The sequence below is a fragment of the Caretta caretta genome, chromosome 2 (genome assembly GCF_965140235.1).
Source record: "Caretta caretta isolate rCarCar2 chromosome 2, rCarCar1.hap1, whole genome shotgun sequence".
NCBI classification, from domain to species: domain Eukaryota; kingdom Metazoa; phylum Chordata; order Testudines; family Cheloniidae; genus Caretta; species Caretta caretta.
In genome coordinates this window covers 58,400,988-58,421,492 of record NC_134207.1, presented here as the reverse complement: position 1 = coordinate 58,421,492, position 20,505 = coordinate 58,400,988, and the positions used below count along the sequence as shown (strand labels likewise).

The following is a 20,505-nucleotide window of genomic DNA, read 5'->3' as shown; positions in this document are numbered from 1 at the left end:
CAGTTCCAGTTGGAGGCAATGTACCTACATTAGCTCTTACTGGGCTAGCATGCTAAAAATAGAGTGTAGCTGCAGCAATGGGAGGGCTAGCTGCCCTGAGTACATGGGTTATGTGCTTAGGGCTGCTACTCCTTTCCACCACTGCAGTTATATTGTATTTTTAACATGCTAACTTGATCAGTGCTAACGCAGGTACATCTTCTCAAGCTCAAATTTATACCATCAGCTCAAAGTCTAGAGGTACCCTAAGGGGATACACTGCACACCAAACCCAGGCTCTGACTGAGATTTGAGCCCAAGCTCCCCTTCCATCCATCAACAAATCAATCTGACTTGGGTCAGCAAGCACCTAGGAGCCTGGCGCTGAGATCTTGCTGGGGGGACATGGGTCAGAGCACAAGTGCCCCTGTGACGCAGGTCCCCAAGCCCTGTTATTTTGCAGTGTGGACAGAGCTCAAGCTGTAGACCTGAGTCAGAAGATTTGCGCGGATCAGTATGGCCATGTTAGCACAGCTGAGAGACCCAGGTTGAGCAATTGTAAACCCAGGTTTACAATGCAGTGTGACTGTTCAAACACAGGCTTGGAAACACCAAGTCCACAAGCCAATGTCCCACAGACCCGGGTTTATAAAGCAGAGTAGACATACCCTTAATAGCTCCGTGTCTTGGGTTCCCAATTAGTTAAATAGATGTAACTACTTCCATAGCTCACAGGGATGTTGTGAGGGTAAGTACACTACCAATTATGAGGTGTCCTGACGCTATGGTCAGGGCCGGCTCCAGGCACCAGCGTTCCAAGCAGGTGCTTGGGGCGGCAGTTAGAAAGGGGTGGCAGTTCCTTCATCCACGGCAGCAATTCGGCGGCAGCCTCTCTGTTCCACCCGCAGCAGCCTCTCCCCTTTGCCGGCCGCGGCGGCAAATCGGTGGCAGCTTCTTCCTTTTGCCATCCGCGGCGGCAGTTTTTTTCACTGCTTGGGGCGGCAAAAACTGTAGAGCTGGCCCTGACTATGGTAATGAGGACCATATTAGTACCTGATAGGACTATCAGTCAGCCATGGAAAAATCTTTCCCATCCCAGCTCCTTGTTCAAATACGAGGGTGGAAAATTTTTTGTTTTTTTATTTAATCGATGAAATGATACTACAAAGCTGCTCTGGAGTAAAAAACAAAGAAAAAAAACCACCTTTTCCTCAGTTGCGGGGCAGTCTCCATAGGTAAAAACTAAAAGGGCAGGCTTTCTTAGGCTAGTGGAGGCTGCTTTCTTCTGGATATAACGCAAAACAAGAAACATTTCCTTTTATTAGGCGTAACTAATCTTTCTCTTCAGACCTTTTTTCTTTTTAAGATTTTTCAAATGATAGCAAAAAAAAAATCCTGTTTTCTGAAGCTGAAAGGATATACAAGATAACATTTTAACTATTTTGTATTTAGGCCACTAAAAAACCTAAAGATCCTTTGTTTTCTTACAAAGTGACATGGAGAGTGCTAGTCACATTATCTATTATTTCTTCAATTGGTGTTATGTGCTTTGAAGTTTTCATTATGAAAAACAATGAATCACAATTCAAAATTCCTTAGGGAAAACAGAAACAGAGCAAAGGCCTAATCCATGCATGTGTTATAATTTTACCCATGAAATTATTCCTAATGAATTAAATGTTTGTATTCTAAGTGTTTGGAGAATCAGGACCTAAATTTTACCTTTGAAGATAAAGCAAGAAGTTCATCCAAGATAAATATACAGAAATTGCTCCACATTCCCACTGCAGGTGAGCTGGGATATTAATAAATAAGGAAGACACAAAAATTATGCTTGAGGTATAAATTATCCAGTCTAATAGATTAGAGTAATCCAACAGGTACTTCAATTTCTAGGATTTGAAAGAGAGAAAAAATTAGCATACTGACAAGTATGAAACCATTAAAAATAATAAATTATATAATATTTTTCTGTCCTCTTAAGTTTTAGTGTATCTTGAGTACAACCCTAAGTTAGCATTTCACTTATAATAAAAGAAAAATCTAGCAGTGTTTTTAATATCAAACAAAATTATTAAGACAAATAGAGTATGATAAATTATATACATATACCTGTTGAAAGAGCTGAAATATCTCTTTGCAGATTCCAAATAAACTCATGGTAAAAACTAAACACATACATACTCTTATGAAGTATGAATCCTGTAAAAGAAACCAGAAAGGACAACAAAATGGTAAATATAATAGAAACTTTGGCTGAAATTCTAATTAGGACACTCATGTTGCATTGACAAGTCTGACAATTCACAGGACAAAATTTTCCAGGAGAATATCATTAAAAATAATAATAAAAATGTTCTATTAACATTTATGGTGAAATCCACTCCACCTGCATTGAGTTCAGACAATGAGGCTCTATACTGATAATGAGGCTCTATACTGGAGGGGTTGCAGAGGTGAAATTCAGCCTTACAACTCAGAGTCTTCGACCAGGACTGCTGTGCAGCCTCCCTAGAGTGGCTATTCAAGCCTATGAGCTGAAATGGTAGCCACTTCCCATCTATACCACTTGCACAGGGTGTTGCACTGGATGTGTGTAATCACTGAACCTGTGGCCCATCATCTCTGCACCATTATGATCTTCCATGCTGGCCTACAGTATTCATGGCTAGCAAAGGGATCCTTTCCATGGTACTTAAAGGGTGTGCAGGCACCCTTAACTGGCTACTCTCCCTTGATGTCTCCCAATGCAGCCACTATGGAAGACATTAGTGACATGGAATTCCTCATACTGACCCCCACACCACTGGTGAATTTCATACTCACTAAATAAATTCAGACTATGTCTTAGTCATATCTTTTCTCAGACACATTCACATGCCAGCAGCAGAGCTGCTCTCACCTCCTTGCCAGTGTGTCAACCATTATCTGAAACGAACAAATTAGTTTTAAATCTACACCATAGGTCAAGCTCTGCCTCACATACACTGTGCTCCCTCAAGTACTTGGCTCACACCTGGTCATATCTTGACTTCAGAGTTACTGCATGGTTTTAAGCAAGGCAAGGCGAGGGCAAAACTTGGCCACATATTCCAGCAATTTCCACAAGATGCATAAGCCTTGACTGCAAAGTCACACGCAGAGTTACTGTATGTCTTGTTTCTGGATGTTTTTGTCACTGATCTCGCCAGTACACCGTGTGTTGTGGATTTTCCTCCTAGGCCCGAGGCACATTTAATCATTTATAATTATATTAACCATGTGTATATAACTGACACACTGAAATTAACAGTATTTTCAATATTTTGGGGTTTTTGTGGGGAGGAGATATTGCAATATAATTTAGATTTCCTTTCCCCTTTTCTCTGTTCCATTCGTTGATTTATATTCACCTTAATATTCATTTTGAACATCATGATATCACAAAAGACAACAAACATGCAGTATTTTAAAATCATTGTTTGAGTGTTCTTGGAAACCTGAAAAGAAAAAGAATCAATACCACCACCACCACACCAAACATTAAAGTTGCATATGTGTGATATTGCTATTGTAAACTTCAACGCTATTTTTTAGTTTTCAGGTTCTTATCTCACCACAGGATATCAACATCTATCCTTCTCTCTAGTTTCCTCTGCCCATTAGCTTATTTCTTTTTATTTGTGTGTAAAGTACAATGCTGACTCATGGTGCTGTATAAATAATGAATTCCTATCTATATCAACAGAATATTGAGGATACCGGGTTAAGCAGATGACAAAGTTACGGCTGCGTACACAACCTTTACTTGTGTGTATGTATTTTGATTAAGTCTTTTATATGCAATGGTATTCTATTTCCCAAGTAGGATATCATAAATATTGTGGCACAGCAGCCCTTCTTCAACACTTTTACAATTACCCCTTACAAGATGAACACAGGCTGAGGCAATGGCTTAGCAGTATTCCTAAGCTACATTTTTCACTATAGCTACAGCAGAGTTAGTCATGCACAGTACAACCCTTCTTAGCTGCATACTTTTTTGAGCTTAGTGCAAAATGTACTGTGCTTGTGTGGCCTCTGAACGTCAAAGACACAAAACATGGCCAAGTAAAACCCAATGTTCACTGGAATATTCAAAAGCACTATCCATGCCAGATTTCAAACTTGCAACTTTGGACATTACCCATTTTGCTGCTTTTTATTTTTAAGAAAAAGACAGAAAGTGTATTTTTTTCAGACACTTCATACTAAAAAGCAGCTTAATCCCTTTTGTTCAAACTCTGCCTTAGGGCAGAGACAGAAACCGGAAAAAAAATGTGCCCAAGAGGTAAAATTTTCAGAAAATGAGTAAAAATAGAGAAAAATACTGTGGAATTTACCGGAGTTACCAATTCCCATTCCAGGACAATAGCAGCAGGAGAATAGATTGTTTGGATGTATATGTTCTATAATTATATGCCTTATTGTTGCAAAGTGACTAATAATTCTAGAAAACCATTTCAATTATCATATTGCCCTGTTTTAAAATTATAAATTGTAACTAATTAAAAATAGTACCTCATACTCTAATGGTCCTGTTTGATGGGATTCTGTTGCATTGGAAGATATTCCTGGTCGTATGCGGGTGATCAGAAGAGTCAGAGGAATGAGACCAAGAGAATACACACTGAGGTTCATAATATGTGCTCGGAACCCATAGGCCATCCTGGAAGATGAAAAAAAGTTATATTTGTGAGGTTGTATTTCCAATTGTCCTTTTGTGATCATGGGGAAATGCACTTTAAGGTTGCAACCATGCAATTACAAGTGTATAAATACTCTTAGTGACTGGCCTTGCCCCAGGAGTTCAAGGTGAACAAAGGCTTAATGGCTGACTTTAGGGTCTCTGGGCCCAACTCTGCTCTTGTTTCCTTTGAAGTTAATGAAGTTACACCAGATTTTCTGTAATGGAATGGAAAATAAAACTTGTGCCAATATAGATGGGGGTGAGTTTCTGCCTCTTGTAAGTTCAAAAGAATCTGCAAGAATCTTTGCTAACATTCAAGCAACCTTTTTATTTTATCTGCTAATGGTTGAGATATTTAAATATTCTTATCAGGGTGACTGGATGGGAGTGAAACTGACTTAAATTCTACAGTTAAAATTATCTTTCTTTGTAACAAATCTTTTCCATAGGACATATAAACGTTTTTATAGCAATGGGTTTCTTTGTATATTCCATTTTATTGAAAATCTGATTAAGAGATTAAAAAATACAGTTTACTCTAATAACTGTTTTGGCGGTCCAATTAACAGATACATACCACTTCATGAGCAAATATTCTTTACATACAGGATGATTGAGAAGCTCCATTCGATTATGACGTACCATAGCCTACAAAATGTGTAAGCAAATGTATCAAACATACAGTATATCCAATTCAGTTGAGTGACCCAGTTACAAACCAATTGTTTAGATTACCTATTTCAGTACACTAGAACCCCCTTTATCTGAGCCTCAATTATCTGGCTCTCCATATCAGCCAAACCACCGACTGCCCGGGGCTGACAGTGGGGAGTCCCACTGTCCATTCTCCGGTTTATCCAGATGTTTTATTATCCCATTTGGCCCAGGTCCCAGTTAGATCAGGATCCCACTGTACTTTACATGAATTCTAGCCTACTGAAAGGTACAGTACATTTGAAATGATCTTATTTATCTAATTTTATTATGACTGAATTGGAAAGAACAGAATATTCTTTGAGGCTAATGTTGTGTGAGAACATTGGAATTTGTTTTAGATCAATAAAACATTTTGCAATCTGCATGTGAAGAAAGGAAATGGTGAATACACCATGGCCACTTGTACCCTGGCCAAATCCCTCCCTTAAAAATGTTTTTTCTGCAATTCTGTTTACATTTCAGGATGTGGTCACAAGTGATGAAGGATGAGTTTGCTTAGATACATGTACATCCACACACACTGTACCCTTTCAAAGTATCTGAAGTGCAGGCCCACCTTGATTATCACTACAAAAGGTTTTTTCCCCCCCGCTCTCTTGCTGGTAATAGCTCACCTTACCTGATCACTCTTGTTACAGTGTGTATGGTAACACCCATTGTTTCAAGTTCTCTGTGTATATAAATCTCCCCACTGTATTTTCCACTGAATGCATCAGATGAAGTGAACTGTAGCTCACAAAAGCTTATGCTCAGATAAATTTGTTAATCTCTAAGGTGCCACAAGTCCTCCTTTTCTTTTTAAGTTCATAACGTCTATCTATACCTAATAACTGATTAAAATATTTATTATATAAACTATAAGAACTTCCACTGGCAAATTAATGCTCAAGTTTCAGCCCAATGTGCTTTAAAACTGCTGAGTTACAACCCCTGGAAAAGAGGGTTTACAATGAAAAAAACCGTACCTTTAGCTCCAACAATACCAATGTACAATATTTTGATAGTTAAAAAACAGAACTTACATTTAGAGTGGTAAGCGGTTCATAGACAATTTCTTCATCTGCCTTTACTTTTTTGTTAAGTATTAGTGGACACTGGAGATACCTGAAGTTATATTCAATCTGTACAGTAAATACACATATTAGTGTGTGTTTATGACAATATTGATGTAGCAGTTCAGTCTTGGTACATCAAAGCAAACAAAACAAAAAATAAATTAAATATTCTTCAGAAAAAATATGACGGTTGTGGCAGAATATCTATCAACACGGACACTTTGTACTTATCAATCACTCAGTAAAACTATGCAATCTATACGACCAGCTATGATTATTATGGATTTTCATCACTATCAGTAAAATAAATGGGATCTTAAAATACTCTTAAAGAGTATTTCCCCTAAAATATTATAATTTTAAATAATTGTTCTAGATTTTTATTTTATTTTATCATTGACTACAAGGTAAACGTTATATAGGTAATATAAGAAAGAAACCTGATAGTATTATATTAATTTTCCAAATGATCTCTTAATGTTGTGGACACAATCCAATGAAAATCTACATGAGATGTTTTAATATAAATCCAAAATTAGCACAATTGTAAAAGCAACAAAGACTTAAAAATATGTCCTGCTTCCTTGGATATCTGTAAGGTGACTGTCTGTTCTTTTAGATTTTGGAAGTGATAATAAGATGTGCCAATTTATATTCAGAAGCCATTTTCAGGTTTGGAATAAGCACATCCTGGTTAAAAAAACAACCTCGTTTACAGGGGATGTGAAGGCATTTATAAAAATTAATGTCTAACAAATGGAAGAAAGGGGAAGTTGATAGTTATTAATATAAATCAGAAGTTATTAATGTAGAAAATTGATATGGGAAGCCAAAGGACATAAGAAGAAAGCTATGGCCTGCAGAGTTTTTTAAAATATAGTAGGAACAAAAAGAATCCTGACAATTGCATTGGTCCATTACAAGATGGAAATGGTAGAATTATCAACAACAACAGAGAAAAGGCAGAAGTGTTCAATAAACATTTCTGTTCTGTCTTTGGGGAAAAAACAGATGATATAGTCTCATAATATGGTGATAACACTCCTTCCATTCCATTAGTATCTCTGAAGGATGTTAAACAGCAGCTATTAAGGTTATACATTTTAAAATCAGCGGGTCCAGATAACTTGCATCCAAGACTTTTAAAAGAGTTTGCTGAGGATCTCGCTGGACCATCAATACTGATTTTCAAACAGTCTTGGAGCTCTGGAAAAGTTCCTAAAGACTGGAAGAAAGCTAATGTTGTTGTGCCAATATTTAGAAAGGATAAACAGGATTACTCTGTTAATTATAGGCCTTACATCAATCCCAAGCAAGATAACTGAGTGGCTGATAAGGGACTCAAGTAATAAAGAATTAAAGGACGGTATAGTAATTAATGCATATCAACATGAGTTTATGGAAAATAGATCCTATCAAACTAACTTGATATATTTTTTGATGAGATTACAGGTTTGGTTGATAAAGGTAATATTGTTGACGTAATCTATTTACCTTAGCCTTCTCTAAGGCGTTGCACTTGGTATCATATGGCATGCTGATTAAAAACTAGAATGATATAAAATTAATATGGCACACATTGAATGGATTAAAAACTGACTAACTGCTATATCTCAAAATGTAATTGTAAATGGGGAATCATCACAGAGCGGGTGTTTTTCTAGTGGTGTTCTGGAGGGATCAGTTCTTGGCCCTATGCTATTAACCATTTTTTTATCAATGATGTGGAAGAAAACATAAAATCATCACTGAGACAGTATGTCGATGAAACAAAAATTGGGGGAGTGGTACATAATGAAGAGGAGAGGTCACTGATTCAGAGTGATCTGGGTACCTTGGTAAAAGTAGTGCAAGCAAACACTATACGTTTTAATATGGCTAAATGGAAATGTATATGTATCAGAACAAAGAATGGAAGCCATGCTTATAGGATGGAGGGGTCTATCCTAGGAAACAGTGATTCTGAAAAAGATTTGGGGGTCATGGTGGATAATCAGCTGAACATAAGCTTTCTGTGGCCAAAAGAACTAATGTAATCCTAGGATGCATAAACAGGGGGATCTCAAGTAATAGTAGAGAGGTTATTTTATCTTTGTATTTGGCACTGGTGTGACTGCTGCTGGAATACTGTGTCCAGTTGTGGTGCCCACAATTCAAGAAAGATGTTAATAAATTGGAGAGGTTTCAGGAAGAGTCACAGAATAATTAGATGATTAGAAAACATGCCTTATAGCAAGACTCAAAAAGCTCAATCTATTGACCTCAAAAGAGAAGTTTAAAGGGGTGACTTGCTTAGTCTATAAGTCATGGGGAACAAATATTTGATAATGGACTCATCAATCTAGCAGAGAAAGGTTTAACATGATCCAATGACTGGAAGTAGCAGCTAGACAAATTCAGATTGGAAATATGGTGTAATTTTTAACAGTGAGAGTAATTAACCATGGGAACAATTTACCAAGGGTCATGATGGATTTTCCATCACTGACAATTTTAAAATCAAGACAGAATATTCTTTTAAAAGATCTGCTCTAGGAATTCTTTTGGGGAAGTTCTGTGGCCTGTGTTATACAGGACATCATACTAGATCATAGAATCATAGAATATCAGGGTTGGAAGGGACCTCAGGAGGTCATCTAGTCCAATCCCCTGCTCAAAGCAGGGCCAATCCCCAATTTTTGCCCCAAATCCCTAAATGGCCCCCTCAAGGATTGAACTCACAACCCTGGGTTTAGCAGGCCAATGCTCAAACCACTGAGCTATCCCTCCCCCACAAAGATCAAAATGATCCCTTCAGGCCTTGGAATCTATATGCAACTCTATGAACACTGAAGACAGCTGCACCACTTAAACCAGGTCTGTGTTTGACTCAAAAAATGAACATTTCGCCTATTCTCCTGGTTAAGAAATTAGCATATATTCTGGAAAATTTATAACCTTTGATTCCAGATTAATTTTAAGAGGTATCTTAGCAAAGTTGAAGACCTATAAATTGCTAAATTTAAATTATAGTTATAACAATTTCTAAACATGAAAATCACAGCAACTGACCTTCAAAACAGTTTGCAGGACAAAGAGGAAAATAAGACAACATACCTGGAAGCATATATTTACGTTATGTGTATGTGATGTATCTGTACGTGTATATATCACTTTGTGTGTGTGTGTGTGGGTGGGTGTACACACACACACACACACAAAATTATATACACAATTATATATACACAGACACAATTATATACATCCACTGAACTGCTAAGCCAATTGTGAATGTGTCCATTTCAATCTCAACTACTATAAAAAAAATGATCAAGGGTATGGAACACATTCCATACAAGGAGAGACTAAAAAAATTAGGGCTATTCAGCTTAAAAAAAAGAGAGAGATGACTAAGGGGGATCTGATAGAGGTCTATAAAATCATGAATGGTGTGGAAAAAGTGAATAGAGAAGTGTTATTCACCCATTATCCAATATAAAAATGAGGAGTCACCAAACCTCAGGCTTAATACAAACAAGAGGAAGTATTTTTTTCACACAATGCACAACTAACCTGTGGAACTCGTTTCCATGGGATGCTGTGATGGCCAAAAGTATACTATATTCAAAAAAGAACTGGATGAGTTCATGGAGGATAGGTCCATCAATGGCTATTAGTCAAGATGGTTAGGAATGCAACCCCATGCTTGGGGCAACTCTAAACCTCTGAAAGAAGACTGGGTGAATCACTCCATAATCACTCTATTCTGTCCACTCCCAGTGAAGCTTTGACAACTACTAAGCAAATGGATCACAGTCTGTCTCGGTATGGCAGCTATTATATTCTTATGTTCTAATCTCATGCAGAAGGTGAAAAGGGCATATCAGGGACATCTCTTGGTACAAGATATTTCTTCCCTTGTCAATATACAAAGTTGACAGCATCATTTGTATACATATTTCACCAACTGGCCCATATACTCAATAGATGACTATAGTATCAGATTTGAAAGGGCCTTCAGTTCAAGGAACTACATAATATGAATACTGTAGCCTTTTGTGGGTTCCTGATTAAGTAGAATGGCTTTAGCAGTGCTCTCCTCCAAAAGCGAAGTGTGGAGCTGTCTCCTCCCCTTGTCTCCAGACAGATGTGTAGATTTTAAAGATATTCTTCTATTGCCTTTAAATGGCAATTCTGATTTCATTAATCCTCTTTCTTTTTCTTCTTATCCCAGTTTGGCTCATGTTACTGAACCATCTGGGGAGGAACATGCATCAACACTTTAAGTATGACATCAACACAACTTGTGCTGAAGTTGCTGGAGTCAAGGATGCTGACTGTACTGAATATTATGAAATTGTGTGATGACAGGTTCAAAGGTTAGAGAACAGGGATGTTAAATACACACTTCATGATTTTAGCACCAAAACCATCTAAGGTCTAACCCTGCAATTCTTGAAGTCAATGGAAATTTTGCCATTAAGTTTAATTGGAGGACACTGAATCAGTTTGGTAGGGCGAAGTACTGGGAAACTGTTTTCACCAGTTGATACATGTACACAGATTGACAGAGGTGAAGTCAAGTGATAACAAGTATTCACCAGGCTAGTCAACATGTCTGGCTGTAGCTTAGATACTGGAGTACTAAGAAAGACACTGAGGACTTGAAAGATCAGAGTTCTCAAGGAGTTTGAAACAGACATCAAAAGCACCCAAGGTATCTGTGGTAGCAAAAGATCACCACAGTGTAGCCTTAACTTGAGCTTTGTAGGACACTCATTTTCAGTTGAGTTCTCCTGGGAAAGGATTTTTTAACACCTACTCCTTTGAAGCCAAAGTGGGTCCTCCCATCTTGTATTTACAATAGATGAAGGAACAATTTATGGTGTGGTAGTGTTTCTGTAAAGTCTGTCTCAGCTGACCTATGCAAAAGCAGGTAGTAAAAGGAACACCATTACAGACTGCAATGAAAAAGGGACTGATAATGACTGCACTGCATCTTAAGATGGGGGGGGGCTGTTGTCTGGCTTGCTGGGGGAAGGAGTATACCTCTTTAAGAGGCAGAGAAGCACTAATGCTGGTGCAGCCGAAGAGCAGCTCAATGTGGGGACACTGAATCATCCCTCCAGGTGACCAGACCCAGAAGGAAGGGGAAAGTATATAGAGTAAGTCAGGTGAGGAAAACCCTCTCTCACCTGGACCAAGGCAAGGTGGGGGATTTTTTGTCTTCCTCGCAGCAGGGTCAGTGGGGCATAGGTAGGGCAAGCAGGAACAGGAGTTCGGCTATGATGTCACAACTCATGTAAGCATGGGGCAGATGTCCTGTGCAAGTACTCCACAGGAAAGGGATAGAGTGATCAGATAAATGGATTGGTAAAGGAAGCGTTTGTTAAACGAGTGAAAATGGGGGGGGGGTTGGGGCTGCCATAACTAGAACCTCAGGGAGCTATCCCCTCTCCTTTAGAGCCCATCTTAACCCTAATTCGAGGGTGGGGGGATGGTAAGGACCCAGCAGTGGACTGGCTGGGAACCAGGATGGAAAAGGGGTAGGGCTAATGGAAGCCCCCTGGGTAGATAATGAAATGATCATGGATTTACCTGCACTGTACACTGTTATCTGCCAGGTACTCCCAGACAGTTGCAGTCTAATTAAACCATATCCAGTGTCTCCTGTCCTTCATCTGGTATAGCTGGACAATTAGAGGCAGTTGGTACCGCTGAACTGCATGACCAGGTAAATTCATGCTACCAACTGATGAGGTGATTTAAATGATTTATTCTAAACTAAAGGGATTATTGCCAATCACACACTGGGAGCACAGACCCACGAGTTTACTCAGCTTACCTTTGGTGAATTTCAGTTGGACAATGATCCAGATATAAACTATCTAAAACATGTTAAAAAGGGATTAAACTTTACAGAGTAAGCAAGTTTAAGCAGATATAAACTACACTGATGATTTGCCAAAGTTCAAAAAGTGCCAAGTTCACTCAATTTACTACGATCCAAATTTCTAACAAATGATTTATCACTACTAATATATTGCAGGTACAATATGACATATCTTACTGTAATAAGAGTTTTAATAATTAAAAGGTACTAGTTTTAATTACTTTTTTTCTTCCACTTACACAGAAGTCTTGACTTGTCTTTTCCTCTGAAGACTCAATCATACAGTTGTCCAAAACCAACTTTCAGGGTAGAAAGAAAAACAATTAATTTGCATAAATTAATTATGATGATTGCTGAAAATTAGGACTCTTCAGAAAAAAGGAAGACTTCCATACTTTAGAAAAAAAAGTTTCCATGGTCTTCAACAATACAGCAGCCCTTCTGACAAAAATAATGATTCAATCCACATTTACAGCATACACAGAGATGTGCACAACTTATACTTGTGCATATATGTTAACAAACGAGAAATTTTACCTTGTTTACATGGATGTATGACAATTTGCACTTGCATGTGCCAAGTCTTTATAAATACTCACAACACTTGCAGATTTACTTGAAAATTTCACCGAATTTTTAGAATGAAGTAAATTCTTAATGTGTAGTCTAAACAATCTTACCTTTAACGATTCAGGTACATATTCAACCATTTCCAACAAAGGACACTTATTGGCAGTAGAAGAGTGAGAAAATGTTGTCACAGCTTCTTCCCATCTGCAACAATAAGTTGAAATAGTGGAGAATGAATTCTATGCTTCTCAGCAAAGGATATGAAGTTAAACATCAACTTTATAATGAAAGAAAAAATGGATTATGTTATTTTGAAATCTAATCGTTTTTAGACCGGATGAGCTATTATTTCAGAAATTATTCTGCAAATTGCAATGTATAACAAATTTATATGCCATGAAGTGAAAATCAGCAGTTGAGGCCAATGTTTAATCTGGTTTTCAGATAAGCAGTGATGTTTTGCAAATCACAGGATATACTGAGCTCTTCTTAAAAGCTTGGACTCATGATGAGCCCTACACTGATACTGAAGTCTGTATCTTGGGCTCACAAAATTCTGAAGGTAATAAAAAAATACTGGGTGTCATCGTGCTCCTCTTAGCATGATTGGTGGTCACTCATGGTTACATTTCCATCGGTCCTGAAATGGGCCCATCAGGCTCAGCAAACTGATGGCATATAGAACACGTCCCATCTAAACTTCAACAAAACTCTCATAAGAGCATAAGAATGAACAGAAGAAGATAACAACAGACACACTGCGTGAGACCAAAGGTCCTTCTAGCCCAGGATTCTGTCTTCCGACAGTGGCCAATGCCAGGTGCCCCAGAGGGAATGAACAGAGCAGGTAATCATCAAGTGATCTATCCCCTGTTGCCCATTCCCAGCTTCTGGCAAACAGAGGCTAGGGACACCATCCCTGCCCATCCTGGCTAATAGCCACTGATGGACCTATCCTCCATGAACTTACCTAGTTGTCTTTTGAACCCTGTTATAATCTTGTCCTTCTCAACATTCTCTGACAAGGAGTTGCACAGGTTGACTGTGCGTTGTCTGAAAAATACTTCCTTTTGTTTGTTTTAAACCTGCTGCCTATTAATTTTATTTGGTGCCCCCTAGTTCTTGTGTTATGAGAAGGAGTAAATAACACTTCCTTATTTACTTTCTCCACACCAGTCATGATTTTATAGACCTCAATCAGATCCCCCCCCCTTAGTTGTCTCTTTTCCAAGCTGAAAAGTCCCAGACTTATTAATCTCTCCTCATATGGAAGCCATTCCAAACCCCTAATCATTTTTTAACCTTTTCTGAACCTTTTCCAATTCCAATATATCTTTTTTGAGATGGGACAACCGCATCTGCACGCAGTATTGGATCAAGTTAACAGGGGACTTTTGTGAGGGAGTTCTCTGGATAAAGGAGGAGCGTTTACATGACCCTTGGGGTAAGACTATTGTCTGTATTGTGTGTGTTTGTGTTTGTGGTATGCTTGCTGCTTTACTGAAATATACTATGTGGTCTGTTTATTTTGGGGACTGTTTGCTGAGCCTAGCCCATCAACCCTTAACGAAGGGGCGGAGCTACTCAGGAAGACTAGGGCTTTAAAAAGCCTGCTCCTAAACAACCAGAGGAGCTAGTGGCTAATGGGAGTTTTGCAAGGGAGTTTAGAGAGGGAGTGGGAGGGGGGACTAGATACACTTAACATTCTTTAAACTTAAAGCCAAAACAACTGCCTGATAAAAACAAAACATCAATAAAGGAACGAGCTGCAGGAGTAAAAAAAGAATGCAGGCACAAGTCCAGCAACAGAGTGGGGGCTATGCAGTGTATTGTACCCAGTGCAGCATGTATGATTACCTGCTCTATGGGCAGGTGGCATATGTGTGCATTCGGTGCAAGGAGCTCCTGGCCCTCAGAGACTGTGTAGACCAGAATGGCTGAACTGTAGGAGCTAAGGGAGACAAAGAGGTACATAGATGAGACTTTCCAGGACACAGCAGAACAGTCCCACCCCTGGTCTGACAGCCTCTGAGCTGTTGAGGAGAATGAAAGTCTCAGGGAAGGAGAACATCCAAATGGAGCAGAGGGAAATGATCCCATAGCTGGGACCCTCCTTCCAGATGATGTCGTGGTATCCTCTCATAATGACGATACCTCTCCAGGGGTAGGAACTCCAGTTATTAGGAAGAGACAGGTAATAGTTATGGGGCATTCGATCATTAGAAACATAGATAGCTAGGTTTGCAATGACTGGGAGAACCGCATGGTGATTTGCTTTCCTGGTGCAATCTATTAATGGAGATTCTCTATGTTCTAGTAAGGAGGAGAGGATGGAAGATGATAAAATACAGGTAGAATCTGATGAGAAACAGTCAAATGAAAAAGTGCTATTCAAGTTTCAGAGTAGCAGCCGTGTTAGTCTGTATTCGCAAAAAGAAAAGGAGCACTTGTGGCACCTTAGAGACTAACCAATTTATTTGAGCATAAGCTTTCGTGATGCAACCGATGAAGTGAGCTGTAGCTCACGAAAGCTTATGCTCAAATAAATTGGTTAGTCTCTAAGGTGCCACAAGTGCTATTCAACTATATCATGTAATGTCAGACAGCTAAAAAGTGAAAAGTGCTTATACACAAATGCTAGAAGTCTAAATAATAAGACGGGTGAACTAGAGTGCCTCGTATTAAATGATGACATTGATATAACAGGCATCACAGAGACTTGGTGGAATGAGGATAATCAATGGCACTCAGTAATACCAGGACACAAAATATATCAAGGACAGAACAGGTTGTGCTGGTGGAGGAGTGGCACTATATGTGAAAAAGCATAGAATCAAATGAAGTAAAAATCTTAAAATGAACCAAACTGTACCATAGAATCTCTATAGATAGTAATTCCATGCTTTAATAATAAGACTATAGCAGTAGGGATATATTACAGACCATCTAACCAGGATGGTGATAGTGACTGTGAAATGTTCAGGGAGGTTAGAGAGGCTATAAAAATAAAAAACTCAATAATAATGGGGAATTTCAACAATCCCCATATTGACTGGGTACCTGTCACCTCAGGACGGGATGCAGAAATAAAGTTTTCTGACACCTTAAATGACTGCTTCTTGGAGCAGCTAGTCCTGGAACCCACATGAGGCAATTCTTGAATGGCCATACTGGGGTCAAACCAATAGTCCATCTAGCCCAGTATCCTGTTGTCTGACAGTGGCCAATGCCAAATACGGACAGAATGAAAAGAACAAGGAACTTATCTATTGATCCATCCCTTGTCGTCCAGTCCCAGCTTCTGGCAGTCAGAGGTTTAGGGATACCCAGAGCATGGGGTTGTGTCCCTGCCCATCTTGGACAATAGCCACTGATGGTTCTGTCCTCCATGAACTTATCTAATTCTGTTTTGAACCCAGTTATACCTTTGGCCTTCACAACATCCCCTGGCAAATTGTTCCACAGGTTGACTGTGCATTTTGTGAAGAAGTACGTCCTTATGTTTGTTTTAAACCTATTGCCTATTAATTTCATTGGGTGACCAATAGTTTGCATGTTATGTGAAGGGGGAAAATTACACTTCCTTATTTTCTTTCTCCACACGATTCATGATTTTCTAGACATCTATCATATCCCCCCTTAGTTGTCTTTTTTGTGTAAGAGCCTTTGGTGAGGGACCTTGCCAAAGGCTTTCTGAAAGTCCAAGTACACTATATCCACCGAATCACCCTTGTCCACGTTTGTTGACTCTCTCAAAGAATTCTAATAGATTGGTGAGAGATGATTTCCCTTTAGAAAAGCCATGTTGACTCTTTCCCAACAAATCTTTTTCATCTATGAGTCTGATAATTCTGTTCTTCACTATAATTTCAACCAATTTGCCTGGTACTGAGATTAGGTTTATTGGCCTGTAATTGCCAGGCTTGTCTCTGGAGTATTTTTCCTAAAAATCAACATTACATTAGCTATCCACCAGTCATCTGATACAGAGGCTGATTTAAGTGATAAATTACATACCACAATTAGTAGTTCTGCAAGTTCATTTCTGAGTTCCTTCAGAACTCTTGGGTGCTGGTGACTTGTCACTGTTTAATTTATCAATTTGTTCCAAATCCTTTTCTAATGACACCTCAGTCTGGGATAGTTCCTCAGATTTGTCACCAAAAAAGAATGGCTTAGGTGTGGGATTCTCCCTCACATCCTCTGCAGTGAAGATCAATGCAAAGAATTCATTTAGCTTCTCTGCAACAGCCTTTTCTTCCTTGAGTCTTCCTCATGTACTTAAACATTTGCAACAGTTTTACACAGCAATTTTAAATTAAATCCCTGGAATTATGTGACTTGTGCTCAGGCTTTGATAAAAAACCTGCATCCTTGTACCATTACAGTATCATATTGTAGGGCAAGAACTACTCATTCTCTTGGTTTCTTGCCATGTTTCTTGTGGTTCTTGAAGAATTGCCCTGACATGGAGAGGATTTCCTTCCTATAGCTGGTTATTATTTATTTACCATTTCTTCCCAATTCTCATTATACATATTATATCAATATTAATCTTTTGAGTATGGAAAATACGTATCTGATCAACCATAGTATATTACATTCTCAGTACTTTAACTGCCAGCGAAGAAGGAGAAGACAATGGACACTAAACACCTGAAACTATTAAAAAGTGTTGTATAGGCAGCTCACCTTTTATTCAGAATGACAGCAGACACTACATCTTTATGCCTCTTGTGTATCGCTTCATGGAAAAAAGAGGCTGATGCTTTGTTCAAGATTATTTTGGCACCATCATCAAGAAGCAGTCTCACTGCTTTCGCGTGTCCTTCTTTTGCAGCAAGATGAAGAGCTGTGTTCTTTTCAGAAAGACAACATACCAAAACATTATTAGGAATCACTATGCTTAAAAGAAATGTACAACCCTTTCCCCCTCCCCTTCCACTCCTCAAGGGCAAGATTCTGCTCTCAATTCATAGAGCCACAGGACTGGAAGAGACCTTGAGAGGTCATCTAGTCCAGTCCCTTGCACTAATGGCAGGACTAAGTACTGACCATCCAAATCACTTCAGTGGTGGTATAAAAAAAAAAGAGACTTTTGTTCCAAGTGCTTACTTGTATATGCCTGAACCATTACAGAGAAAACAAACTGTACATAGGAAAGGGCAAAGCGTATACAAGGGATACTAATTATTAATATCTCATAGTTTTGCAATTAATAAAAGCAAGATGTTAAAAATAAAACTGTCCTGTGTCAACAGATCCACAGAATCTATATTTAGGGTCAGAAAGAGAAGAATCCGAAATTAGTTTCCACCAGTATGGTACTACACATATGTCTGCAGGGAATTATTTGCAAGCAGCTCTCTGGAAGGAGGATTTTGCCCTCAGTGACTTGCACAAAACCAAGGTAAACAGTTGTGACTTTCAAAGCACTAAAAGGCCTTAGAAGCACAAGTCCCATTGCAAGTTAGTGGGCAGGAAGAGACGTGCTTCTAGATATCTTTGGCACTTTTGTGAATCTCCCCAAATATCAAACCATCCAGTCTTCTCTGAGCAATGTACAAATAAGGGACTACACAATGGCTTCTGATTAGCTTCTAGTGGAATCTGAAGTGCTGTTTTTAATCTAGCAGGTCCTAAATGCTTTGAGCCCTGACTACCTAAAAGATTGTCTCTCTCCCATTTTGGTAAAACAACAGTTGCTTGAGCTGAACATCCCCTGGTTTCTGAAAAGGGGCTGTTAATGCATCATTTTCTACAAGAGGTCTTCAGCTCTGGAACTAGATTCCTCTCCTGGCCAAAAGATCTTGGTTTTGACAAACTTCAGAGCAAGCTGTAAGCATAGCTACTAGGCTTTGCTAGGGGGAGTAGACTGAGAGGTTTGAAGAGGTTTGTTGGTGAGTCATTATTTATGGTGGGTTTCCTTTCATTGTTATGAGCTGTTCATATCGTGAGCTGATTATGTTATTATATTCTGCTATATTGTTATGTGGGTCATGTGGCATAGTTAGTAGAGTCTAAAGTGCTTTGTACTTTATGTTTTGTGTTAATGATGTTGGTTTTCTGTTGTGTACAGCTCCTAGAACTTGGATGGGCATTTCACTAATTATAAATAAACCTAAACAGTATATGTTAACAAGAACAAAACAGTTAGGGTTTTATAACTGCCAAAAGAAATATATTATCATAAACACAGTCTCTCATAACCTTCAACAGTGAAACAAGTTTGCTAACAGGGATTACCTGTTTGATTGCAATGAGACAATAGAGTGGAAACAAACAAAAATTATACATATACATACCCCTTCTTCATCCACTCTGTCTGTAGATTTTACATTAGTATCCAAAATTATCTGCATTGTGCGAGTGTATCCTCCGAAGGCAGCATGGTGCAGGGCTGTCCAGCCTTTATAATCACTTTTGAAACAGCAGATATGATGTTATTCACATATTTTTACAAGTATAACCTACAACCTTGAGCTCTTGGGCCTGATTCTCCCCTCCCTCACAATAGTTTCCACACTGTTGTTCTCCATCAATGTCAATGTCTTTTTGCTGAGTAAAGTACAATAGTCTCCTACTAGCACTACACTCAGCCATGTAAGGGTAATCTCAACTGTGTAGAAGTAATTGGGTCTCAAAGGCAGATATGTGATCTTGTGGGATCTTGCCTGTTTCACGGGATTCGCCTCTGAAATGAGTGAAAAACTTACAAGACCCTGGTATAGAATCATAGAATCATAGAATATCAGGGTTGGAAGGGACCTCAGGAGGTCATCTAGTCCAACCCCCTGCTCAAAAGCAGGACCAATCACCATTTAAATCATCCCAGCCAGGGCTTTGTCAAGCCTGACCTTAAAAACTTCTAAGGAAGGAGATTCCACCACCTCCCTAGGCAATGCATTCCAGTGTTTCACCAGCCTCCTAGTGAAAAAGTTTTTCCTAATATCCAACCTAAACCTCCCCCACTGCAACTTGAGACCATTACTCCTTGTCCTGTCCTCTTCTACCACTGGGAATAGTCTAGAACCATCCTCTCTGGAACCACCTCTCAGGTAGTTGAAAGCAACTATCAAATCCCCCCTCATTCTTCTCTTCTGCAGACAAAACAATCCCAGTTCCCTCAGCCTCTCCTCATAAGTCATGTGTTCCAGACCCCTAATCATTTTTGTTGCCCTTCGCTGGACTCTTTCCAATTTATCCACATCCTTCTTGTAGTATGGGCCCCAAACTGGATACAGTACTCCAGATGAGGCCTCACCAATGTCGAATAGAGGGGGACGATCACGTCCCTCGATCTGCTCGCTATGCCCCTACTTATACATCCCAAAATGCCATTGGCCTTCTTGGCAACAAGGGCACACTGCTGACTCATATCCACCTTCTCGTCCACTGTCACCCCTCGGTCCTTTTCCGCAGAACTGCTGCCTAGCCATTCGGTCCCTAGTCTGTAGCGGTGCATTGGGTTCTTCCGTCCTAAGTGCAGGACCCTGCACTTATCCTTATTGAACCTCATCAGATTTCTTTTGGCCCAATCCTCTAATTTGTCTAGGTCCCTCTGTATCCTATCCCTGCACTCCAGCATATCTACCACTCCTCCC

At 39.1% G+C, this 20,505-nt stretch overlaps 1 protein-coding gene across 2 annotated transcripts in view; it reads right to left on the bottom strand.

The window, feature by feature from the left end:
* The window catches only part of TRPA1 (transient receptor potential cation channel subfamily A member 1), a 64,303-nt gene that overhangs the window by 11,546 nt on the left and 32,252 nt on the right, over positions 1 to 20,505 (bottom strand). For both annotated transcript variants that reach the window (XM_048840931.2, XM_075125121.1), the window contains exons 13-21: positions 19,207 to 19,321; positions 17,594 to 17,760; positions 13,012 to 13,105; positions 12,571 to 12,630; positions 6,427 to 6,525; positions 5,265 to 5,335; positions 4,519 to 4,666; positions 2,092 to 2,181; positions 1,702 to 1,871 (exon numbers count right to left, since the gene is read on the bottom strand). In XM_048840931.2, coding sequence (XP_048696888.2) covers positions 1,702 to 1,871; positions 2,092 to 2,181; positions 4,519 to 4,666; positions 5,265 to 5,335; positions 6,427 to 6,525; positions 12,571 to 12,630; positions 13,012 to 13,105; positions 17,594 to 17,760; positions 19,207 to 19,321 — 1,014 coding nt within the window. The remainder of the gene's footprint in view (positions 1 to 1,701; positions 1,872 to 2,091; positions 2,182 to 4,518; positions 4,667 to 5,264; positions 5,336 to 6,426; positions 6,526 to 12,570; positions 12,631 to 13,011; positions 13,106 to 17,593; positions 17,761 to 19,206; positions 19,322 to 20,505) is intronic.